The 24,549-nt window shown below is 60.2% G+C and overlaps 2 protein-coding genes across 4 annotated transcripts in view; both read left to right on the forward strand.

Moving 5' to 3' along the window:
- Positions 1-13,422, forward strand: Tulp1 (TUB like protein 1). Of its 3 annotated transcripts, XM_070023379.1 has the most exons (14): positions 1-47; positions 865-922; positions 1,308-1,390; positions 1,527-1,684; positions 2,358-2,483; positions 3,825-3,914; positions 4,021-4,149; positions 4,339-4,475; positions 6,850-7,020; positions 7,172-7,284; positions 8,889-9,003; positions 9,107-9,205; positions 11,149-11,320; positions 13,010-13,422. In XM_070023379.1, the coding sequence occupies exons 1-14, from the start codon at positions 1-3 to the stop codon at positions 13,141-13,143; spliced, it is 1,632 nt and encodes a 543-aa protein (XP_069879480.1). In that variant the 3' UTR covers positions 13,144-13,422. The 3 variants fall into 3 exon arrangements, 2 of the variants coding, with proteins under 2 accessions (XP_069879480.1, XP_069879481.1); XM_070023380.1 differs by lacking the exon at positions 1,527-1,684 and having other exon boundaries at positions 1,308-1,386; XR_011372179.1 differs by lacking the exons at positions 1-47; positions 865-922; positions 1,308-1,390; ... (8 more) ...; positions 9,107-9,205; positions 11,149-11,320 and adding an exon at positions 12,829-12,867 and having other exon boundaries at positions 13,010-13,095.
- The window catches only part of Tead3 (TEA domain transcription factor 3), a 25,486-nt gene continuing 14,209 nt past the window's right edge, over positions 13,273-24,549 (forward strand). Inside the window, exons 1-2 of the mRNA XM_070023506.1 lie at positions 13,273-13,967; positions 14,104-14,330. Coding sequence (XP_069879607.1) covers positions 13,273-13,967; positions 14,104-14,330 — 922 coding nt within the window. The remainder of the gene's footprint in view (positions 13,968-14,103; positions 14,331-24,549) is intronic.

Genomic DNA, 24,549 nt, shown 5'->3' on the forward strand with positions numbered 1-24,549 from the left:
ATGCCGCTCAAGGACGAGACCCTCCGAGAGGTGTGGGCCTCGGACAGGTGGGAGCCCCCGCCCGGAGCCCCCCAGCCCCCCAATCCGGGAGCCCCGCAGCCCCCCAGCCCAGCCCGGGAGCCCCGCAGCCCCCCAGCCCGGAGCCCCGCAGCCCCCCAGCCCGGAGCCCCGCAGCCCCCCAGCCCGGGAGCCCCTGCCCGCAGCCCCCCAGCCCAGCCCGGGAGCCCCGCAGCCCCCCAGCCTGGAGCCCCGCAGCCCCCCAGCCCAGCCCGGGAGCCCCCCAGACCAGCCTGGAGCCCCCGCCCGAAGCCCCCCAGCCCGGAGCCCCGCAGCCCGGGAGCCCCGCAGCCCGGAGCCCCGCAGCCCGGGAGCCCCCGCCCGAAGCCCCCCAGCCCGGGAGCCCCGCAGCCCGGGAGCCCCGCAGCCCTCCAGCCCGGGAGCCCCGCAGCCCGGGAGCCCCGCAGCCCGGGAGCCCCGCAGCCCGGGAGCCCCGCAGCCCTCCAGCCCGGGAGCCCCGCAGCCCTCCAGCCCGGGAGCCCCCCAGCCCGGGAGCCCCGCAGCCCGGGAGCCCCGCAGCCCGGGAGCCCCGCAGCCCTCCAGCCCGGGAGCCCCGCAGCCCGGGAGCCCCGCAGCCCGGGAGCCCCGCAGCCCTCCAGCCCGGGAGCCCCGCAGCCCGGGAGCCCCGCAGCCCTCCAGCCCGGGAGCCCCGCAGCCCGGGAGCCCCGCAGCCCGGGAGCCCCGCAGCCCGGGAGCCCCGCAGCCCGGAGCCCCCCGCCCGCCGGTCCCAGGCCCCCACCCCGGCCCCGGGGCCCCGCCCCTCCGGCCGTCGGGGTGGCGAGGGACGCGGCCGCTTCCTCTCCGCAGCGGCCCCGAGGACGAGGACGGAGGCCTGAGCCCCGAGGCCCCGCGGCGCCCCGCGCCCGCAGCCAGTCCCCACCCCGCGCAGGTAACGCCACGCGGGCCCGGGGGCGGAGGCGGGGCGGGGGGCGGACCCCATGCGCGCTGGGACGGGGTGGGACCCACGGGGGGGCGGACCCCATGCGCGCTGGGACGGGGTGGGACCCACGGGGGGGCGGACCCCACGCGCGCTGGGACGGGGTGGGACCCACGGGGGGCGGACCCCACGCGCGCCCGGGACGGGGTGGGACCCACGGGGGGGCGGACCCCACGCGCGTCGGGGCCGGACCCCCCCCCAGCGAGGCCGGGCGTCCATCCCCCACCGAGCGTCCGCGGCCCCGCCTCTAATCCGCGGCTATGCCCGGAGGCTCCGGGGATCAGAGGCCCCTGCCCCGCCCCCCGCCCCCCAGAGGCCCGGACCCCGGAAGAAGAGGACCGAGACCCCCGGCTCCCCCGGCTCCGCGGGACCCAAGCCCCGCAGGCCTGCGGGTGGGTTCGACGGGGCGGGCGGGAGAGCCGGAGGGAGGGCGAGGAGGGGGGCGGGGGGAGGGGGAAGGAAGGGGGGGAACGCCGAGCCCCGAGGGGAGGGGCGCCTGTCCTGAACCCCTCGTGGCCGGCGCAGGGCCGAGGCGGAGGCCGCGGGAGGAGCCCCCCGCCGGGCCCCCCGCCGAGCCCCCCGCCGAGCGCGCGCAGACCGTCTACGCCAGGTTCCTCCGGGACCCCGAGGCCAAGAAGCGCGACCCCCGGGACACCTTCCTGGTAGTCCGGGCCCCCGACGCCCCCGAAGGTGAGGGGGGACCCGAGGGGGGGGAAGCTGGGGCCGGCGCTGGGCGCAGGGCCGCCTGGGGCTAAGCGCCAGCCTGAAGATCGCCTCTCCCCATTTTACATCTGAGGAAACTGAGGCACGGAGTGGTTGAGCGTTTGGCCTTAAGTTTCAGCGAGGAGCCCGAAGGGCCCCATGGGGCTGAGTCAGGAAAACAGCAAGACAAGGAAGGCGGTGGGGGCAGCAGAGAAGGAGGGAAATGGAAGCGGCAGGGAGCCAAGCTGCCTGAGAAGGGGAGGAGGGGACAGGTGAGGGGGGACAGGTGAGGGGGGACCGACCCCAGCTCACTGACCAGAAAGGTGTGAGGATGCCCTGTGTCCAAAGGCTGCAGGCGCCGTGGCTCACACCTGTAATCCTAGCTCCCAAGGAGGCTGAGATCTGAGGATCACCGTTCAAAGCCAGCCCAGGCAGAAAAGTCCTTGAGACTCTGATCTCCAATAAACTACTCAGAAAACAGGAAGTAGCACCTGGCTCACACGCTAGAGTGCTAGCCTTGAACAAAAGAAGCTCAAGGACAGAGCCCAGGCCCCAGGATGGCGCGCACACGCGCGTGCACACGCACACACACACGCGCCCCCGCGCGCCTGTTGCCAGCAACCTGCAGGATCTGGGTCCCACTATGAGTTTCTATCCACAGATGATGAGGAAGAGGATGATGACCAGGATGAGGAGGAAGAGGAAGAAAAGAAAGAGAAAAGCCCTGTGCCCCCTAAAAAGCCCCCCAAGGAGAAGGACAGGAGGGCCAAGGCCCCAGGCCTGAAAGGTGGGTTTTGGGGCCACTGGAGAGCCCAAGCCACCTTAGAACCGCTGTGCACAGGATGTGAGACTCAGAGCTCACCAGTGCCTTTCCAGAAGCTTCTTTTCCATGGTGTTCTTTGATAGCCTGGTATTCCCTTCCCGCACTCCTGCTCAGAAAGGGTCCCGGCAGTTTGGCTTTCTTTGTGGGGTTTTCACTCAAATGTAAACTAGTGTTTTTGTTTTGTTTGTTTGTTTTTGGTCGGTCATGGGGCTTGAATTCTGGGGTTGGGCGCTGTCCCTCAGCTGTTTAGCTCAAAGCAAGCGCTCTACCGCTTGAGCCACAGCGCCACTTCCGGTTTTCTAGTGGTTTATTGGAGATCAGAGTCTCATGGACTTTTCTGCCTGGGCTGGCTTTGAACTATGATCCTCAGATCTCAGCCTCCTGAGTAGCTAGGATTACAGGCTTGAGCCACCGGCGCCCGGCTAACTAGTGTTATTTTTAAAATAGTTACAGCCAGGAGCGGTGGTCATATTAGAAAATGAATAACTGTGGCTAGGTAAGAACCTGGACTGTGCCAGTCGAGCTGTGGAAAGAAGCAGCTCCTGAAGGAGGGTCTGTGGGGCGCGGGGGGGGGGGGGAAACCCAGCAACTTGTGCCCCCCCTTGCTAATTGCGTGTGTTGTTTCTAGATTTTGTCCAACACTTTTTTTTTTTTTTATCCAGAGGGGATGAGGGAAATGTAAAAGCTGGGGGGGGGGGGGCTCAAGCCAAGCGCACAATCCTAGCTATTCAGGAGGCTGAGATCTGAGGATCGAGGTCTGTGAGACTCTGATCTCCAATGAACCACCAGAAAACCAGAAGTGGCGCTGTGGCTCCGAGTGGTAGAGTGCTTGCCCTGAGTTGGAAGAACTTCTGGGACAGTGCTCAGGCCCTGAGTTGAAGCCCCATAAATGACAAGAGAAAGAAGGAGAGAGGAAGGAAGGAAGAAAGGAGAAGAAGCTGGGCTCCAGTGTCTCGTGCTTGTAATCCTAGCTACTCAGGAGGCTGAGATCTAAGAATTGAGGTTCAAAGCCAGCCTGGGCAGCAAAGTCCATGAGACTCTATCTCCAATAAAACCACTAGAAAACCGGAAGTGGCGGTATAGGTCAAGTAGTAGAGTGTTGCTAGCCTTAAGCTGAAGAGTGCAGGGACAGCGCCCAGGCCTAGAGTTCAAGCCCCATGACCGACAAAAAGAAAAAAAGGAAAAGAAAAGAAACCATAAAGACAGGCAGAAGGTAGACTGCAAACCCTGCCAGGCCTTCAGCTTCCCTGGGGATCAAGGCGGGGTGAGGGGTCCCAGTACCCCCATTGCACCTCTCACTTGCAGGGGACCCTGGAAGCCCAGACCCCCCGCGGAAAGCACTTCGCACCAGGAAGGAGGCCGGGCTGGGAGCCAAGAAGAAGGCAAAGAAGAAAGGTGAGCTGGGCCAGGAAGCCTGGGGAGGGGCAGGTCATGACCTCTCATACCCACAGCATGGGGGGGGGTGGAGGGGCAGGTCATGACCTTCATACCCACACAGCAGCGTCGTCGGGAGAGACTGGCAAGGAGGAGGGGAGCCCGGATGGGCTGAGGAAGAAGAGCCCGGCGGCCATGTTTCTGGTTGGGGAAGGCAGCCCAGCCCAGGCCACCCGCTTCCCCAAAAAGAAGAAAGGTGAGCGTTCCAGGGCCTGGGGTGGCTCGTCAGGGGTCAGCGGTCAGGGCAGGGGGAAGAGTGTGGGTTGGAGAGTCAGAAAATGTGGGGGGACCTCTTGGCCCCTGTTTTGACAGCTGGGGGAAGGGAGAGGGCTACAGGCATCTGAGCTTGGTGAGGTCTTCCCAGCCTCCCCCCCCCCATGCCCAGCCCCACCCAAAGGCTCAGAAGAAGAGAAGAAAGAGGAGGAGGAAGAAGAGGAGGAGGAAGAAGAGGAAGAGGAGGGGGCAGCTGTGGCGACCAAGAACAGCAACCAGAAGGGCAAAGCAAAAGGAAAAGGCAAAAAGGTTAGGGGTGCAGAGGGGGAGGGGAGGGGCAGGTGGGCGTGGCCTGTGGAGCCCTGGGCTGGGTGGGACTCTGGCCACCCTGTGTGACAGAAAAGCACAGGGAATCCAGTTCAGGGGGGCAGAAGAGGCACGGGGGCAGCCAGCCAGGCACCAGTGGCTCACGCCTGAACTCTCAGCTACTCTGGAGGCTGGGATCTGAGGATCACCGTTCAAAGCCAGCCTGGGCAAGAAAGTCTGTAAGACACTTATCTCCAGTGAGCCATCAGACAACCCGAAGTGGCACTGTGGCTCAGAGTGGTAGAGCGCTAGCTCTGAGCTGGAAAAAGCTCCAGAACAGCACTCTTCAGGTCCTGAGTTCAAGTTCCACAATGAGGGGGGGGGCTCCAGCTGGGCTCATGCCTGTAAGCCTAGCTACTCAGGAGGGTGAGATCTGAGGATGGGGGTTCAAAGCCAACCCTGGGCAGGAAACTCCGTGAGACTCCTATGTCCAGAAAACCGGAAGTGGCTCAAGTGGTAGAGCACTCGCCTTGAGCTGAAGAGCTGAGGGACAGCACCCAGGCCTGAGTTCAAGCCCCATGACTGACAAAAAAAAAAAAAAAAAAAGAATAATAACTGTTCCAACCGAGAAGCTGGACAGGGAGGGAGGTTCAGAGGAGAAAAAGTGAAGAAGAGAATCTTCTAGAAGTAGGTTTCCTGCCAGCAGAGAGAGCACCCCACAGGTCGCTCGGGTTGAGCGGAGCGGGCATGTGGGTCTAGGTGCTGATTCACACAGACCAGATGGCCAGGTGCTGATGTCTGGACCTCCAGGCCAGTGCATTCTCTCGGGGAGAACACAGTGAAGGACAGACCACAGGGGAGGCCCCTGAAGTCCCCAGCGGTGGGAGTGTTGGAGTCTGCTCTGGCTTTTTCCACATGGCATTCCAAACATAGTCTTGTGTTTCCCAACTTTCCTCTGAAGCAGGGGACAGGGGAGGCTCCATGGTCATTCGCCGCAGGCTGAGGGCCCACGGGCTGTCTGTCCCCTTCCACACAGTAGAACCCTGCCAGCGGCAAGCGCGCCGGCCCCAGTCCACCCAGGCTCCCAGACAGCATTGCGTTCTCGCTCTCAGGTGCAGCAGGCACCGGCTGCTAGTTCCGCGCTCTCCTTAGTGGGGGCCAGGGCTTTGAGTCATGGCTCCCCGCTGGAAGGGAGGGAATCGAAGGACAAAAGGCAGAAGGCCACTGGGAACAGGAAGGATCATTGTGGCATCCCCAGGCCTTTGCGGGGGCTTCTGCAACCGAAAGCATTAGGAGTTTCTCAAAGAACAGAGCGCACGTACTTGGTACTTGAGGGGTTAGCCATGTCGCAAATCCCTCCCCAGCAGCACTGCCACAAATGTGCATTTTCCTCCACTCAGCTTCTGAAAGCCAGAGTTCAAGGAGGGTCATTGGGAAGCCTGACCTGCGGGGACAGTCCGTGTCTAAGATGGCTACGATGGCTCCCTGTGGTGGCTGAGGTCTAGAGGCCTATCCCTCTGTACATGGCTCCTCCTTAGAGTATTTGCATGACTTGGGCCCCCCCAACTTTCCCCAGGGTCCAAGACAGAGCCAATGACCCAGTCTCAGAAGTGAGCCCCGATTGCTTTTATTGGTCACAAAGATGAATGCAAAGACACTCTGTGACAGGAGGCTCCCCATGCCTAAAACCAGAGTTGGGGTACCTGGAATAGGTTGGGTGGCTCTAGTGGTAGAGTACTACTTTTTGTTGTTGTTCTTTACGTGGTGCTGAGGAATGGAACCCAGGGCTTCATGCATGCTGGGCAAGCACTCTACCACTGAGCCACCTTCCCAGCCCGGGAGTGTTCATCTTAAGGGGAAAAAAAAAAAGCTCAGGGACAGCACCCAAAGCCCCTGAGTTCAAGCCCCAGGACCAGCACACACACACAAATGCTGGGTGTGGTGGTACACATCGGTAATCCCAGCACTAGGAGGCTGAAGCAGGAGGATGCCCAAATTCAAGGCCAGCCTGATCTGTAGAGACACTCTTGTCTCAAGGACAAAACAACGAATTAACAAGAGATCCTTTTGAGGTGCACAAGAGTGACTCCACACAAGCACCTTGCTTATCAGACTTGAAAGAAAAAGGAAATGCACTCAACCCTGAAAGATGTTAGTGATAGAAGCAGGCTTGGCCCCTCAACAGTCTCTCCAGAACCCCAGCTCTTAATCACAAATGAAATAACAGTCTGGGGGGGCTCCTGAGCCACTGCTCGGATCCAGGGCTGAGCTGGGGGACAGAGGTGACCCAGCTTCCAGGGCCCGGCCTGGCCAGCCTGCCACGCGCCCTGCCACACGGAGGGGGGAGGCACCTGCTGAAGGGGCCTCCGTCCACCAGAAGGAAGAGAGGCCCGCGTCCCCGCCCGTGGAAGTGGATGACCCCCGGGAGTTCGTGCTGCGGCCCGCGCCCCAGGGCCGCACCGTGCGCTGCCGGCTCACCCGCGACAAGAAGGGCATGGACAGGGGCATGTACCCCTCCTACTTCCTGCACCTGGATGCCCAGAAGAAGGTGGGGATGCAGGGAGGAGGTGGGGGTGCTGGAAGGGTCTCAAACGGGGAGGGGGCCCCCACAGGGAGGTCCCACCCCTCCCCAGCCCACTTCCACCTCCTTGTCTCCTCCCCACTGTCTGTCCGTCTGTCCGTCTGTCTCCCTCCCCCAGGTGTTCCTGCTGGCGGGCAGGAAACGGAAGCGGAGCAAGACAGCCAATTACCTCATCTCCAGCGACCCCACCAACCTGTCCCGAGGAGGGGAGAATTTCGTGGGAAAGCTGAGGTGGGTGGGGTCCCGGGGGCAGGGCCTGGGGTCGGGGTGGCTGGCAGTGTCCCCGCTCCCAGACTCTGGCCCAGGGCATGGGTGACCTGGGGTGGTCAGCAGTCCTGGGTGGGCTGCAGGGTTGCTGTTTCCATCTGGCCGGGCCGGGCACAGGGCTCCGTGGGGGTGGTACTGGCCCTCGAGGGCTGTGTGTGAATTTCCAGCCCTGGGGCACAGCAGCGGCTGGGCATTTATTTCCCCAGTGACTCCCAGTGTCACAGGCTGAGTCGGTGAGGTCTCCCCGACATCCACGTCTGAGAGGAGGTGGGGACATCAGGCCCTTTTCTTTTGGTGCTGGTACTAGGGCTTGAACTCAGGGCCTGGGTGCTATCCCTGAGCTTTTTCACTCAAGGCTGGTGCTCTATACTTGAGCCACAGTCCATTTCCAACTTTTTGCTGGTTCACTAGAGATAACAGTGTCATAACCAGGCACTGGTGGCTCACGCCTGTAATCCTAGCTCCTCAGGAAGCTGAGATCTATGGATCATGGTTCAAAGCCAGCCCAGGCTGCAAAATCCATGAGACTCTGATCTCCAATAAATGACCAGAAAACCAGAAGTGGCGCTGTGGCTCAAGTGGTAGAGCACAAGCCTTGAGCTGAAGAGCTGAGGGACAGAGATCAAGCTCCATGACCAAAAAAATAAAAAATGTCATAAACTTTGCTGTCTAAATTGGCTTCAAATTGTGATGCTCAAATCTCAGCCTCCTGATTAGAATTACAGACGTGAGCCTCCAGCACCTCACAGCCTTATTTTCTTGTGTATTTAACAAAAATTATAGAGGAGCTGTCTATGATTAAGCTGAGTTCTAATAGCTAAACATATTTTTTTAATTTTTAACTAATTTTTATTACTATAAAGGTGATATACAGAGGAGTTACAGTTGCGTAAGTCAAGCAGAGTGCATTTCTTTTTGGACAATGTCGCCCCTTCTCCCTGGGAAACATTGTTTGTTTGCCAGTTCTGGGGCTTGCATTCTGGACCCAGGTGCTCTCCCTGAGGTTCATTTTGCTCAGGGCTAGCCCTCTACCCCTTGAGCCACAGCTCTACAGCCTGACTTTTTCTATGATCAATTGGAGATAAGAGTCTCACAGACTTTCCTGCCCAGCCTGGCTTTGAACTGCAGTCTTCAGATCTCAGCTTCCTGAGTAGCTAGGATGACAAGCCTGTGTCACTTGCCTGGCTAAACATAGTTTTAAACCAATAGGAACCCTTTTAATCCTCTTCTTATCCAAATGAGGGAAAAACTGTTGTGCCCATCTTCTAGATGGGAAAGTTGTGAGTTTAACTTGTCTAAGATAAGAGCCAGCATTAGAGTGTTTCAGAAGATGTGGCTATTTAGTAAGCTTTGCTGGCCAAGTGTGGTGGCGTATACCTATAATCCCAGCCCTGGAGAGGCTGAGGCAGAAGGATCTTGAGTTTGAGGCCAGCCTGTGCTACATAGTGGACTGTGGCAGGATGTGAAGGATTCAGTGCTGAGTCCCCCCACCTTTCCTGGGGTGGCAGGAGGAGGCTCTGGGGGTCTGGGTCGGGCCTTGCACCCCCTTAGCCCCACCCCACCTGCAGGTCCAACCTCCTGGGGAACCGCTTCACCGTCTACGACAGCGGCCAGAACCCGCAGCGGGGCGGGGGTGGCTCGGACGTGGGCAGCCTGCGTCAGGAGCTGGCAGCTGTGATCTATGTGAGAGCCTGGCGTCTGTTCCCACACCAGAGCCTGGCGGGGGGGGGGGGGGGGGGGAGGGGAGGGGGAGAGGGGGACACCCTGACCCTCAACTCTCTCCCAGGAAACCAACGTGCTGGGCTTCCGCGGCCCCCGACGCATGACAGTCATCATCCCAGGCATGAGCTCTGACAATGAGAGGGTCCCCATCCGGCCCCGAAACGTGAGCCCTCTTACCCCTACCCCCCGGGGCCCCTAGCTGGGGACTCAGTTTCCCCAAAGCCCAGTACTCTGACAGCTTGTAGAATGAAGTCTGGTCTGCCATGGAATGCAGTTTTTTCAGAGCAAAGCATGCGCTCGGGGCCTCACAGAACACACACAGCCAAGGGAATAGCATTGGAACAGGGAGAGCCAGTGCAAAGGCCCTGCGGCGGAGGGCGCCTGGTGCTTTGAGGATCAGCAAGGTGGCCGTGGTAGCTGGAAGACATGAGGTCAGAGGGGAAGATAATGGACAGATAGGGCCTGCGGAACTGGTTTTGGCTCTGAGAAATATGGAAAGGGTTTTGAGCCATATGACATTTTTTGAAAGCAAAGGTTGAGGGGAGGGGAGTGCGGGTGTGGGGTAGGTTAACAGTTGTCCGGGACTGGCAATGCTGGGCTTTGCTCCTTAGCACTGCAGGTCTGGGAGGCCGGGACTTCATGTCCTGCGCTCACAGGACACTGATGTCACCCTGCTCTTTTACGACCGAAAGTAAATACCCCGTCAGCTGCTCATATGCCCTTCCCTGCCCGGACGCTGTGCTACCGTCACCGGCCAGGCTGGGCCTGGGGCACAGTGATGGGAAACTGAGCCTCTAGGGCCCCAGAGCTGTTCCTGCAGGGACGTGCGAGTTGGGGCTTAGTAAGAGCAAGGTGCGGGGAGCTGGGGAGCTGGGAGCTCTTCTCATCGCCGTTCCCACTGCCGTCATTTGCTTTCAGGGGGTGGAGAGGAGTACTCAGGTCTGCCTACTCACCTGCTTTGTGCGCTACCACTTGAGCCACACCTCCAGTGGTGCTCCGTGTGTGTGTGTGTGTGTGTGTGTGTGTGTGTGTGTGTGTGTGTGTGTCCGTCCTGGGGCTTGAATTCTGGGCCCAGGTGTTATCTTTGACTTTTTGTTTTGCCAGTCCTGAGGCTTGAACTCAGGGCCTGGGCACTGTCCCTGAGCTCCTTTTGCTCAAGGCTAGCACTCTACCATTTGAGCCACATGGTCACTTCTGGCTTTTTCTGCTTATGTGGTGCTGAGGAATCGAACCCTGGCATCATGCATGCAAGGCAAGCGCTCTAGCACTGAGCCGCCTTCCCAGCCCTGTGCTGGTTATTTTGGAGGTAGGATCTAGAAGACTTTTATGCCCCGGCTGGCCTCCTTCTGTAGCCCTCCAGATCTCAGCCTCTTGAGTAGTTCGGATTACAGGCTTGAGCCACAGCACCTGACACTGCAGTCATTTATTATCCACACACTCTGTCAGTTACCCAAGACCCAAACTCCACACAGCAGGTTCCTAAAATACGACCGTGAGTGATCAGCCCATGTCAGGAACTCCTCTAAATAATCCTCCATGTGCTATGAATTTATTCAGTCCTCACACACCCCATTGTGTGGGACACGGAGATGAGACAACCCATGACTCCTGCCAACACAGTATCAAATTCCAGCCCAGGAAGGGAATGGTAGGAGCAAAGCATCATGGGAGCCAAGCCGAGCCATTGAAGTCGGGAAGGCTCCTTGGAGGAAGTGATCTCCAAGCCAGAAATGTCAGCCGATGACTGACAGGGAGACAGCCCACCAGCACCATCTTATAGTCACGTCTCCTTTTTGCAAACTATATCACTGTCTTTTGGCCTCCTATCCATCTCCTTGGCTAGTCATACATCCTGGAGACCCTGTGGGGTGTCAGGTGCCCCTTTCTACTTTCCAGCCCTCTGTTTTGGAACCCCTCCTCCCAGACAAGCCCTGTCCTCAGATGTTGACCCAGCCCCTAGTACCCTCAGGTGCCAGGGGTACTGATGCTCAGTGGATGTGGCATGCCTAACTGTGCCTCTTAGGCTCTGCACGGGTGTTCTGGTCCAGCGAGCTCAGCGCCTCTAACTGTGCTCTCCTCTCACCTGTTCCCATCCTGCCCTCGCAGGCCAGCGATGGGCTGCTGGTTCGCTGGCAGAACAAGACACTGGAGAGCCTCATCGAACTGCACAACAAGCCGCCGGTCTGGAATGAGGATAGCGGCTCCTACACCCTTAACTTCCAGGGCCGAGTCACCCAAGCCTCAGTGAAGAACTTCCAGATTGTCCACGCTGATGACCGTGAGTGTCAGGGCCCAGGTCAGGCTGCTCCCTGCATCTGCCTGACCTCTGTCATCACTCAGGCCTGGCCCAGGCCTGTGTCCTGGGACATCTGCAAGGTTACTGTCTTCTAAGGGCTCTGACTCTGTGCTTCTGGGAGCCTCTGCATTCCCAGAGGGAGTCTAGGCTTCGCGATTCCAGGTGCTCAGTCTAGCATTAACCAAAGCCCTGGGGTAGATCTGGGACATTGAGAGCCTGATTGTATCAGGAGAGATGAACTGCTGGGGTCCCACAGCCACCAAGCACCCAACCTGACGGGGTCAAAGGTTCTGAGGCTCAGAGGCTGGCCCTTACCCCCCCAGAGTCTCTCTATTTTGCGAGCTGAGCAGTCCTGATGGCTCAGGGCTGTAATCCTAGCTACTGGGGAGGCTGAGATCTGAAGACTGAGGTTCAATACAGCCCTGGCAAGATAGACTGTGATAGTCTTATCTTTAAACACTAAAAGACAGGAAGTGGAGCTTTGGTCAAGTTATAGAGCAGTAGCCATAACCCAGACTGGCAGGAAAAAAAAATTATTTTGCAAAATGGACACAGAGGCTGGGGCATGACACAAGTGGTAGAGAGAAGTACTGAGTTCAAACCTCGGTACCCCAACAACTCTGACAGTGTCTTTAAAGAGGCAGGTACTGTACTTGGCTCTTCAAATTGTCAAACCCTTTCCACAACCCTATGAGGAAAGTGTCTTTAGCTTCTAGAGAGGCTCAGTAATCTGCCTAAGGTCACACAGCAAATAGGAGGTAGCAACAGACCAGAACCTTTCCAAGTCTTCAAAATGGTTGCCTTTCAGGAGCACGAAATACTAATCAAGCATTTGAGTACCTTAAATGAAATCAAAGGACTACCTTAACTGAATGAGGGAAACTAGATGTACCTGGAACAGAATTAGATGAAACTGACCCTATTGTAAACTAGGGTGAAGAAGTTTGGGGGGCTGGGAAAGACTCCAGGTTCACAGAGTTGGGATAACATGGAGCAAGTCCCCCACCCCCTACTCTGCCCTAGGGATGGACCCCGCATCTGTCACCTGTCCTCTGACTTTAGATTGCTCCCTAGATCACATTTCTGGTAGAGCTTGGTCCCCATCAGACCAGAGTTTGGGAGGTATATTTAGCAATATTCTGTCTCTCCCAGTGCTGGGGGAGGTGTTGTGGTTTGGGGCTAGAAAATGGGATCCGACTGGACTGGATGAGGACCATGCTGAGGGGGGCCCCTACCTAAGGAAGGCCCCAGGGACCAGTGAAAGTTTTGAACCTGGGGTTTAAGGTGGGGCTTGGGGGAACTTGGGAAGAGCGAGGAGCGTGAAGGAAGGCTGCCAAAAGACAAACGGAGAAGTTGGGAAGGAAAGGCTCTGGGCTGGGGTGAGCTTGGTGGAGGAGGAGTCTGCACGGCTAGATTAAGGCCTGCAGAGGTATGGCCCGGGGCAGCCACAGATAAGACAGGGCCCCTGCCCTGAGGCCTACAGTGACCCAGTACAGGTGGGGCCGGTTGGATGAGCTAGGAAGGGGAAGGTAGGTGGGCAGAGCTCTGCTAGGGCTGGGGCTCTATTGCAAAGAAACGAGCCCCCCCCCCCAGTGCGGGCTGGGGGTGTTGTTGGCCAGGGTGGGGTCCCCAGGCCCCCGCCCTCCCCCACCGGCTCGTGTCGGTCCACAGCCGACTACATCGTGCTGCAGTTCGGCCGGGTGGCGGAGGACGCCTTCACCCTGGACTACCGGTACCCGCTGTGCGCCCTGCAAGCCTTCGCCATCGCCCTCTCCAGTTTCGATGGGAAGCTGGCCTGCGAGTGACCCGGCGCCCCGCGGAGCCCGACCGGGAGGCAGCCCCCCCCCCACGCCCCGCCCCGCCCGGGGCTTGACCCTCGGCCGCGTCGGGCCGGGCGCTGCGCGCGCCCCGGGCTGGCACCGGCCGAGGCGGGGATGGAGATGGGGAACATCTGGAGTCGGAGCCGCACATCTGGTGGCGGGGAGGCCCCTCCCCCCACTTCCTGTCCGGGAGCGGCCGTCGGTGTGGATCTGACCGGGGCGGCGGCGGGGCCGGGTTCCCACATCCCCAATAAAGCCGCGTCCCTGGCCCAGCGCGGCGGTGGTTCTTGGGCGAGGGGCCCGGCGGCGGGCGGCGGGCGGCGGGCGGCGGGCGGGGTCCCGGACCCGGAGGCCTCCGCCCAGGCCCGGGGCGCCCCCGGCCCCTGCCCGCAGCCCCGTCCGGCCGAAACTCGGAGGGACGCGGGGTCCAGACGCCCCCCGCGGGGACCCCAGCCGGGCGAGGGGGAGGGCGTCCAGGAGGAGGGAGAAGGGGAGAAATCCGAGAAACAAGCCGCTCGGGGAGAACCAGACAAACCGGGTCCGGGCAGGGCGGGCGCAGCCGCCAGGGCGGAGCCGGGTCTGGGGCCCCGGGAGTGGGGGACGGGTTCTCGGGCGGGAGGGGGCGCTCAGCCTCGGCGGCCCGGGACGCGGGTGGCGGTGGTGGGGAGCCCCGGGACCCGGGCGCTCGAGCTCCGCGGGGCTGCTCGTGACGCGGCACCCGGGGCCGCCCGACACCCACCGACGGGCGCTCAGCCCCCAGGCGGGAACTCCTGTCTTCGCTCCGTCCCTGTGCGCAGCCCCAGATTGCAGTGAGGCCCGGTGTGCCGCGAGAGAAGGGGCGCGGGCGCGGGGGGGGGCTGGCCGCGGTCGCCAGGCCGCGGGGTGGGCAGCACCCGGGCCGGCCGGGAGCCCCGCCCCTCGGGCGCCGGGCCCGCCCACCCGCAGGCCACGCCCCGCCACCGGCCACGCCCCTCCCGCAGCCCCCACCCCCCCGCCGGCTCCTCAACACAAACTTTCCGTCCCGCTCGCTCCCTCCTCCGCGCCCGGCGCCTCCCGCTCCGGCCCGGCTCATTCCCTGCATTCCGGCCAGCCCCCTCCCCACGACCCCCCTTCCCCGGCCCCCCTCGCGGCTCCCTCGGGCCCGGCGCAGCGCCCCCCCGAGCTCGGACCAGGTAAGCCCGGCGGACGCCGAGGAGGAGGCCTTCGCCAGGGAGTGGTGTCTGGGTGGCTGTGGACGGGGTGGTGCCGCGGGAACCCTCGAGGGGCGCGGGGATCCCCGAGCCATTGTCCAGCCCGAGCTGGAACCCCGGATCGGGGTGCCGGGAAGTTTGGAGGGAAGCGGGGAGAGAGTCTCCCGGGAAGCCCCGCCCCCCGCTCCCCGCGACCCGGACGGGCCGGTCCCGGAGGCCGGGCAGCGAGGGGTCCCCGCGCCTTCGCCCTCGGCGGAGCCCCGCGCCGCGGCGTCGGCGCTCGGGGCGGGGGGCCGCGCGGCCCGAGGGAGGGCCTGCCACCCCGGCTCGCGTCCGGGGCGCCCTGTCGCGGGCCCCGCCGCCCTTTGGACTCCGCGCCGGAGCTCTCCGGAGCCCGCCGGGCCCCAGCTCCGCGCAGGCCTCGGCCCGGCCTCCCGGCCGTTCGTGCGCGCGCGGAGCCGGAGGAGCTGGGGGTGTCACGGAGCCCCGGGGTGTGGGTGTGGGTGTGTGTCCCGGGGCGTCCTCCACCCTGCCGTCTGCGGGGGGTGGGGGCTCGGAGCCGCCCGCGCCGCGCTCCCGCTCTGAGTCGGGCTGGAGCTGGGGCCTTGGCCGCTCTGGGTCGGGTGCTTTGCTAAGGCATTTAAGGATGGCTAGCCGCCCCCCCCCAGACCCCCCACTTTCCCACCCAGTTCCCGCCATTGTCTGTCACGTCCTTTACTCCTGCCTGGGAAGGGAAGGGAGGCCGGGCCGCTGGTCTGGGTCTGTTTTCCAGTCCAGCCAGGCCCTGGGGCTGTGTCATTGAGACCTGCCGACACCTTTCCTAGATAGGGACGGAGATTTCAGGCTCAGATTCTTTCCCCGGGCCCCCGGGGGGAAGGAGACGTTGGGGAGGGCTTTGCCGAGGTGGTGTCCTGTATCTACCTCTCTCTCGAGGTAGCAGCGTCAGGCCTGGACTTGCAGCCCGCGCAGAGGATGGGGGTGGTGAGGCCTGGACAGCACTCGGAGGGGCCGGGGGCCATCGTGTCTGCCCAGCCTGGTGCTCCCTCCACACCCTCTGCCCACCCCCCTCCCGGTGCTGGGGGCAGCCTGGGGCCAGGAGGGACAGCAGAAGCTCCTTTGGAAGAGCCCCTCCCCCAGCAGTACCCATGGGGATGGGTTCCACGCAGGAAGGGGATGGACACGCATGTTGCCCAGGGCAGGGCTGGCAGGGCAGGCAGGGTGACTGGAGGGGTCCACCGCAAGGAGGGTCTGGGAGTCAGGGGAGGCATAGCTCCTTGGCCCTTTCCTAGACCCCAGGGAGGGGATCATAATTAATGCTCATTAGCACACTTGGGAATGGGGCAGCAGAGTGGTCGGTGGCTGGCAGGACAGATCTTTGAGAGAGAGAGAGAGAGAGAGAGAGAGTGTGTGTGTGTGTGTGTGTGTGTGTGTGTGTGTGTGTGTGTGGTGTGTGTGTATGTCTGAGTCCGGTGTTCACTATCACTCACTCGGAGGTTTGCACACCACAACACATTGTGCTTGTTGGAAGAAATAAGAATAGAGGGCTGGGAAGTGGCTCAGGTGCCTCACATGCATGAGGCCCTGGGTTTGATTCCTCAGCACCACATAAGCACAAAAAGCTGGAAGTGGCGCTGTGGCTCAAGTAGTAGAGCGCTAGCCTTGAGCTGGAGAGCTGAGGGACAGCACCCAGGCCCAGAGTTCAAGACCAACGACACATGAAAGAAAGAAAGAAAGAAAGAAAGAGAGACAGGAAGGAGGGAGGGAGGGCTGGGAAGGTGGCTCAGTGGTAGAGTGCTTGCCTTGTATACGTGAGACCCTGGGTTCCATTCCTTAGTGCCACATAAGAAGAAAAGGCCAGAAGTGGCACTGTGGCTCAAGTGGTAGAGCACTAACCTTGAGCTGAAGAGCTCAGGCCCAGAGTTCAGGCCCCATGACCCACAAAAAAGAAAGAAGACTAAAACCAGGAGGAGACCCCCTCCACAAAGGGGCTCAAGAAGTAAGGGTCTGGTCGCAACTGGACCTTGTACCATCTGTGTCCTTACCTTTGTTCGAGCGTCTCCCAGAGCCTCTGCCTCCCTAAGTCCTCCTCCTCCCCTCCCTCCCCTTCCTCTCCTCCTAGAACCTGAACCTGCTGAGGCCCTGAGACACAGGGGCCGCCTCGTGGTATAAGGTGGTTGAAGAAGACAGTCACAGGGCATGAGGAGAGCTAAACTTGGTGAATACAGCTGAGAAGTTCACCTACCCCTGCAGTGTGTGGCCAGGGAGACTGGTGGAGAGGGGAACTTGTCCTCTAAAGTGGGGGGGCCTGTGGGGTGGGCAGGAAGGAGGGTGTTCAGAGGCCACTGGCTCCCCCTTCCCCGTGGCCAGGTTTTCTGGGGGGCTCCATGTGTAAACTGACGGGGACAGCCTAGCAACCCTGCCACATCACTTTCAGGCTGCGGTGTGAGGGCCGTGGAGAAGGGACCTTGGAGCCTTAAGGGTCCAAGGCTGGTGCTGCTTAGGGAGCGGCTGGGAGGTCCCAGACTCTCTTCCCACATCGCAGAGGCCTGAGGGGTAGCCTTGAGGATCCAGGGCCCTATGGACCTCTGGGCAGCCCTAGGACCAAGACAGGGGCGTCTGATTAGAGTTGGGGGTCATTAGATCACCTCAGCTCTGGCTTCATGGCCTTGTCCTTGCCTCCCCTCCCGGTGTGCCAGACACAGAGGGCTGCTGCAGAAGCAGCTGCTGCAGGATGGGTGCCGTTGTCCTCACCCACTGGAGCCTGGGTCAGAGAATGCTCCCCCCCGCCCCCAGCCTCAGCCCCTGGCGTTTCCTAGAGTACTGATTGTTTCCTGGCCTCTGCCAGGCTTGGAAAGACAGGAAGTTATAGAGGGAAACGAGTGCAGCTGTGTGTGACCCTGGATGTGAGCGAGGCAGTATGAAGGGACACTGTGTGGGGGTGACACTGTGTGGGGTGGATGCGTGGGAGAGGGTCTGGGTGCAGTCCGCGTGTGTGACCATGGTCAGGCTGGATGCACACTCAGGAAAGCAAAGGTTGTCAGTAAGAGCCACTGTGACTGGAAACAGAAGTCCGTGAGGAGCCTGTGAGGATGGGGGGGCATCTTGTGGGAAGGGGTGTCATGCTACACACATCTATGGAGCACATTGGGTGCCTATGTGAGGGAGCTGCCATTGTACGTGTGTGCATGCGTGCGTGCGTGTGCGCATGTGTGTGTGTGAGAGAGAGAGGAGCAGAACAAGTGACATTCGGCGTCACCGGGTGCCTGGTGTGTTGTGACACAGTGTGTGACACAGCCTTGCCTTGGGTTGGTGTGATGGCGTTGGACACCGTGTGATGGTGACATGAGAGGGTGCGGCGTGGCCTGCGATGCGAATACCTGTTCAGGTGAGCCGCCCTGTGTTGAAGCTGTGGGGTGTGACTGGGGCTAGCCCCGTGGGTGGTCACCATCTGAGCGTCTGTGGGTGGTATCCTCAGGGTCTGTGGCAGACAGGGAGTGGGGACCTGTCACCCCAATGCTTGTGGCATCGATGTGGAAGACACAGGAAAAGGACACTGAAAAATGGACAGGAGCAAAATATGTATTGTCACTGTGTTGTGCACATAAAAATGACTAGAATGAAGCTGGGCGCCGGTGGCTCAGGCCTGTCAGCTCCTCAGGAGGCTGAGATCTGAGAATCACCGTTCAAAGCCAGCCCAGGAAGGAAAGTCCATCAGACTCCTTGATTTATTTATTTGTCAGTTGTGGGACTTAAATGCAGGGCATGGGCGCTGTCCTTGAACCTTTTTGTGCTCAAGGCTAGCACTTTACCACTTGAGCCACGGCACCACTTTTGTTTTCTTGTTGTTTTTCTTTTTGTCAGCCATGGGGCTTGAACTCTGGGCCTGGACACTGTCCCTCAGCTCTTCAGCGCAAGGCCAGCGCTCTACCACTTGAGCTACAGCGCCACTTACAGTTTTCTGGTAGTTTATTGGAGATAGGAGTCTCACGGTCTCTCCTGCCTGGGCTGGCTTTGAATCTTGATCCTCAGATCTCAGCCTCCTGAGTAGCTAGGATTACAGGCGTGAGCCACCAACGCTCGGCCACTTTTGGTTTTTGAGGGGTTAATTGGAAATAAGAGTCTCATGGGGACTTTTTTTGCCCGGGCCAACCTTAAACTTTGATCCTCAGATCCACGAGACTCCTTTAGACGCCAATTAACTACCCATAAAAGCCCCCAAGTGGAGCTGTGGCTCAAATGGTAAAGCGCTAGCCTTGAGCTGAAGAGCTGAGGGACGGCGCCCAGCCCCAGAGTTCAGGCCCCATGACTGGACCCCCCCCCAAAAAAAAAAGTTAGAATGAGCTGGGCATGTTGACACGCATCTGTGAGCCCAGAACTACTGAGGCTGAGGCAGGAGGCTTAACAGTTTACCACAATTAAATAATAATAATCATAATTATATAAAGCCAGGTACCATGACTCACGCCTGTAATCATAGCTACTCAGGAGGCTGAGATTTGGGCATCATGATTCAAAGACAGCTGGGGCAGGAAAGTGCAGAAAACTGGAAAACCAGAAGTAGTGCTATGGCTCAAAGTGGGAGAGCACTAGTCTTGAACGAAGAATCTCAGGGACAATACCCAGGTCCTGAGTTCAAGCCCTGTGACTGACAAAAAAATAAGTACAGTAATAATAATTAGGAAGAAGAATGGTGCAGGTGAGTGTGCTGGTCAATCGCTGTCAGCGATTGACGTGGGCTCTGGGGAAGGCGCTGAGGAAGCCAGTGGAGATGATCAACATGTGAATTGACCACTGTGAAACCCAGCGCCTCCCCGCCTCCTTTCCCACCAGCCTGTCCCCCTCTGGATCCCTGGGATTTGCCCCTTGGGAATGGGACCAGAGGAGGACACCAGGGCCAGCCTGGAGAGGATGAGGGGGGGCTGGGGACTCCAGCTCTGAGTCTCCACCTCCACCCCTACACTGCTTTGGGCCAGGGAGCCTGTGGGCTTTCCCATCCCTGCTCGCCCAAGAGGGGATGAGGAGGAGCTGAGAGTCTGGATTCCCAAATTGGAAGCACATTAATAAGGAGAGGGAGAGAGGGACGGGGGGGGGGGGGGGTGTGGGGGGAGGGCAAGAGGAAGAGATCGCACCTCCCAGTGGGCTCTGCAGATTACTTCCGCCTGTAAGACTCCAACCCCCAACCCTCTCCAGGGAAGAGGGTCCTCCCTCCCCGGCTTGGCAGGGTGTGGCGTCTTGGCAAGTTCCTCTGGGGTCCTCCAACTGGAGATGGGGGAGGCAGATACCACCCATACCCGCTTCCACGGCCCAGTCTGGTCCCAACCCGAGCGTGGCCACTTGTAGGGTGGGAGCCGCTGGCAGCTGGAGACCAGCTGGCCACCGTGGGGGTAGGGTGGAGAGAAGCAGGCAAGGGGGTGGGAGCTGCTGGCACTTCTCAGCTGCCCCCTCCAGCCTTACCCGCTGCGCAGCCAGCCCCGGGGTCTTAGGGCAGGCAGGGGGAGGCCTTGGAGGCCAAGATCCCCGGAAAGCTGAGGCCTGCTCGGCCCAGCGAGGTCTGGCTCAGCCGTGCCCCCACTAGGCAGCAGCTCTGGAGGAAGACAAGCCCCAGCCCGGCTGGCGGGCCTGGTCTCCTTCTTCAAAGGAGCTCCAGGCTGGTGGTCTGGAGCCGCCTGGGCCTGGTCTCTGCCGCAGCCCCAACTCTGGCCTCCATCCCTGAAGCTGTCCAGCCAGTTCTTCCAGCAGGTCCGGCCCCAGGGTGGGGAGTGGGCAGCAAGGTGCCCCTTATCTCCCCCAGGGCTCCAGAGCCTGCTCACCCAGCCTCCTAGCCCCCATCCCCGCTCCCGCCCATCGCCTGTTCACCTAGAGGGTTGAGGGCCTGGGAAAGGGGAAGCGGATATGCCAGCAAGCCCACCTGCATAGCTGTAGCCTGCGGGCAGAACTAGCAGGGCTCTGTGCAGGGGAGGGGGCATTGGTCTGCCAGGAGGGGAAGGGGTGAGCCCAGCCCCCTGGTCCCGGTCATGTCCTCCCCTCTGCCCTTGCCTCTGTCTCCCCCCCTCCCCTTTCCCACCCCCTTCCCCTCCCCACTGTCTGGCACCTGAGGTCATTGACCTTTCTCCTGTCCTCCTCACCTCTGAAGCTGTGCGTTTATGTCTCTGTTCTTTGCTAGATTCCTCTCTTTTTCTCTCCCCTCTGTCTGCCCTAGCCATCATCTGTCTCTCTGTCTGTCCGTCCAGCACTCCTTGTCTCCTCTGGCTCTCCCTCGATGGGTCACTCTCCAGGTTTTGTGTCTGACTCCTTCGGGATTGCTCTCCCATCCTTGGCACCCTCTGGACTGTCAGGGCTTATCTCGATCTTTCTGCCTTCTTCCCTTCCTGTCTGCTCAGGCTCAGCTCCTGCCTCCGCCCCATCGGCTCCTGTAAATCTCAGGAGCCCCAAGCTTCCTCTGCCTCCAGGTCCCAGGGCAGGGGCTGTCCCGCAGCCACCCTGGACGGTCAGCTCAGGGATGAGGCAGATAGGCCCACACCCCTGGCCTGCTCTGCGCACAGGTGGGGCATGCGTGCACTGCTGTTCTGGGTTGTACCTGGAGTGCCACCTGCCCACCTGGTGTGGGCCCCCCCCCCCCAGGGGTTTCCTAGAACCAGGTCAGTCCTGCAAGTACTGCCAGTGGAGGGATGGGGATCCCTAATTCTCTCCTTGACAAGTCCGCTGTCATTCCCCCCCACCCCCCAGCTGCCCAACTCTCAGCCAGGGGCCGCCCCGCCCCCCAGTCTCCCAGCTCTGGGCTGCTCTGTTCGCCATATTTGGCCACATGCTCCCGCAGGGGGCGGGGCAGGGCTGACATCACCAGAAGGGGGGCACGGCCTGGATGAGGGGAGGCTGCCAGAGACTTGGGGGAGGCAGGCAAGTTGCTTCAGAAGTCTGGGGCTGCCAGGGCCCCCCATGGGCCAGGCTCCTGCTGCTCCCAGGGAGGCAGGCCTCAGCAGGGGGAGGGGGGAAAGCTGACACTCCGCTGGGAGGGGTCCCAGCCACTCTGCTCCTCCCACAGCCCCCTGGCAGTGCCAAGCTGAAAGCCAGGGGGAGGCCGGCCCCCCAACTACTTCCATCTGTCACTGGAGGGTCTCACCCCTGCCAATAGCATGCCCCCTCCCCCCAAATATTTGCCTAAGGGGGCTGGGGGTTGAAATATAGGTTCCTGGGATGACCTATCCTGCTTGTCCTATTCAGGGTCATCAGGAGAATCTTTGTTGTTGTTGTTGGTCGTGGGGCCTGAACTCTGGGCCTGGGTGTTGTCCCACAGCTCTTCAGCTCAAGCCTAGTACTCTACCACTTGAGCCACAGCACCACTTCCGGCTTTTTCTGCTTATGTGGTACTGAGGAATCGAACCCAGGGCCTCATGCATGCGAGGCAAGTGCTCTACCACTGAGCCACCTTCCCAGCCCATCAGGAGAATCTTAATTGTGTCTTTGTGATCTCACAGGACTGGACAGTAGAGTGGGTACCTTGAAATGGCGAGACATATGAGCGGCGGGGCAGGGCGCCTTCTGCCTGGACCTCCACTGTGCAATCGAGGACAGTGTGGTGGAGAGCTAGGCCTCCCTTGCCTGTCCCCGTGGTGGGGTTCCTCAGCTCTTGCCCCTCATCCTGGGTTCAGAACCCCAGCTCTTGCTCTTACTTGTTGTGTGTCTTTGGATAAGTTGTCCAATCTCTGTTCTTCAGTTTTCTCATCTGTGAAGTAGGATCAATAGTAGTGCCACCCTCCCCCCCAACAGGGTTATTGTAAGGATGGGTGAGCCAGTGTGTGTAAAATCCCAGAACTGAGCCTGCCGTGGGGCAGTCGCTGTTAGTGGTAATACCAAGTCTAGGAGATAGGTGTGATGGTGCACTGGGGAGACTGAGGCAGGAGGATCCAAGTTCTAGGTAAGCCTGGGATACACGAGACCACACCTCTAAACAAACAAGTAAATGAATAAACTGGACGTGTGCTCTGCCACCCCATGCCTTCCCTGCCGCCCAGCCACCAGTGACCCCACACCCCTCCTAAGCAAACACACCACTCCGTAAGAAGAAGCCACTCTCCCCATCTGGGGGGACCCTGAGTTCATGCTCCCCTCCCTGGGCTCCTCACAGGTCCCCATCTCTCCACCCTGGCCCTGCCGTGGAGCCCTGGGACTGGCTCAAAGGTCCATGGGCCATGTGGGTGAGGGGCTGCGTGGGTGAGGGGCTGCGTGGGTGAGGGGCTGCGTGGGTGAGGGGGCCGCATGGGCGACGGGGCCGCGGGGGTGAGGGCATCGCGTGGTGAGGGGGCTATGTGGGCAACGGGGCAGTGTGGGCGACGGGGCCGCGGGGGTGAGGCGCCACATGGTGAGGGGCCGCGTGGGCGAGGGGGCCGCGTGGGTGAGGGGGTCATGTGGGTGAGGGCATCGCGTGGGTGAGGGCATCGCGTGGGCAAGGGCGTCGTGTGGGTGAGGGGGTCGTGTGGGTGAGGGCTGCGTGGGTGAGGGGGTCTTGGACTATGTGCGGCGGTGGGGACTGGCTGAGTGTGGTGGGGACTGGCTGAGTGCGGTGGGGACTGGCTGAGTGCGGTCTGGATTAATACACTCAGCCCAGAGCCCGGCAGCCTGTGTGCAGAGGCCTGGCCCTTCTGCCATGTGGCCCGGCCCGGCCAGGGAGGCTGTGGGTGGTTTATGGGCTGCTCTGGGGCCACCGAGGTGCGGGAACAGGAAGTGGCTGGGGAGCAGTGGGGTGGGGCAATGCCACCTTCTCAGCTGCGCCTTCTCCCGCCAGTGTGACTCCCGCTGGTCATTCCCACCAGAAACGCCGTGCCTCATCCCTGAGTTTGAGTTCCTCCATGGGATTCTTTTTTTTTTTTTTTTGGAGGGGGGTCCGGTTATGGGGCCTGAACTCTGGGCCTGGGCGCTGTCCCTCAGCTCTTCAGCTCAAGGCCAGCGCTCTACCACTTGAGCCACAGCACCACTTCCAGCTTTTTGTGTTTATGTGGTGCTGAGGAATCAAACCCAGGGCCTCATGCATGCGAGGCAAGCGCTCTACCACTGAGCCACCTTCCCAGCCCTTTACTTACCTTTTTGTTGTTGTTGATTACCAGGGATGAAGCCCTGGATCTTGTGCTTGGGAGGCTGGTGCTCCACCCACTGAGCCACACCTCCAGTACAGCCCTTGTTTTTCTAAGGCAAGGTCTCACTACGTAGCCCAAGATGGCCTGGACCTGGCAGTTCGCCTACCTCAGTTTCTTGGGTACAGGGGTGATGAGGGTTATGGCTTCGAGGAAGGTGAAGCCACCCCTTCCTGTGTCAGGAGCTGCCCTCATCCACACCAATCCTTGGCAGACCTGTGCTGATGCTGATGCGAGAATGAAGGATGGGAAGCTGAGTACTGGTGGTTATGCCTGTAATCCCAGCTACTCAACAGGCTGAGATCAGAGGATGACTGTTCAAAGTCAGCGCAGGCCAAAAAGTCTGAGAGACTTATCCTCAATGAATCAGCAAAGTGTCAGAACTGGAGGCCTGGCTCAAATGGTAGAGCACCAGCTATGAATACAAAAAGTGTGAGATTTTTTAATTCAAACCCTGTGATTGGCAGCTTTCAGTGCATGAAAAGCTAAGAGACAGCACACAGGCCTCAAGTTCAAGCTTCAATACTGGCACAATTTTAAAAAAAGAAAGGGCTGGGAATGTGGCTTAGTGGTAGAGTGCTTGCCTAGCATGCATGAAGCCCTGGCTTTGATTCCTCAGTACCACATACACAGAACAAGCCGGAAGTGGTGCTGTGGCTCAAGTGGTAGAGTGCTAGTCTTGAGCAAAAGAAGCTTAGGGACAGTGCCTAGGCCCTGAGCTCAAGCCCCATAACTGGAAAAAAATTAAAAAAAAAAATCAAACAATAAAGAGAAAAACAGATGCTTACATCTAGCTGTTCAGGAGGCTGAGATGTGAGGATTATGGTTCAAAACCAGCCTGAGCTGGGCACTGGTGGCTCACACCTATAATCCTAGCTACTCAGGAGGCTGAGATCTGAGGCTCACAGTTCAAAGCCAGCCTGGGCAGGAAAGTCTGTGAGACTTTTTTTTGGTCAGTTGTGGGGCTTGAACTCTGGGCCTGGGTGCTGTCCCTGCGCTCTTCAGCTCAAGGCGAGCACTCTACTGCTTGCGCCACAGTGCCTGCCACTTCCCGTTTTCTAGTGGTTTATTGG

This window comes from Dipodomys merriami, unplaced genomic scaffold, assembly GCF_024711535.1.
Source record: "Dipodomys merriami isolate MVZ:Mamm:240054 unplaced genomic scaffold, mDipMer1.0.p SCAF_16, whole genome shotgun sequence".
Lineage (NCBI taxonomy): Eukaryota > Metazoa > Chordata > Mammalia > Rodentia > Heteromyidae > Dipodomys > Dipodomys merriami.

What these genes read in the sequence shown, in the direction of transcription:
- Tulp1 (XM_070023379.1), top strand. Translation starts at nt 1, where the DNA reads ATGCCGCTCAAGGACGAGACCCTCCGAGAGGTGTGGGCCTCGGACAG. An exon ending in GAAGAAGGCAAAGAAGAAAG is followed by an intron (nt 3,915 to 4,020) that starts GTGAGCTGGGCC and finishes CCCACACAGCAG; the next exon opens with CGTCGTCGGGAGAGACTGGC. An exon ending in GATTGTCCACGCTGATGACC is followed by an intron (nt 11,321 to 13,009) that starts GTGAGTGTCAGG and finishes GTCGGTCCACAG; the next exon opens with CCGACTACATCGTGCTGCAG.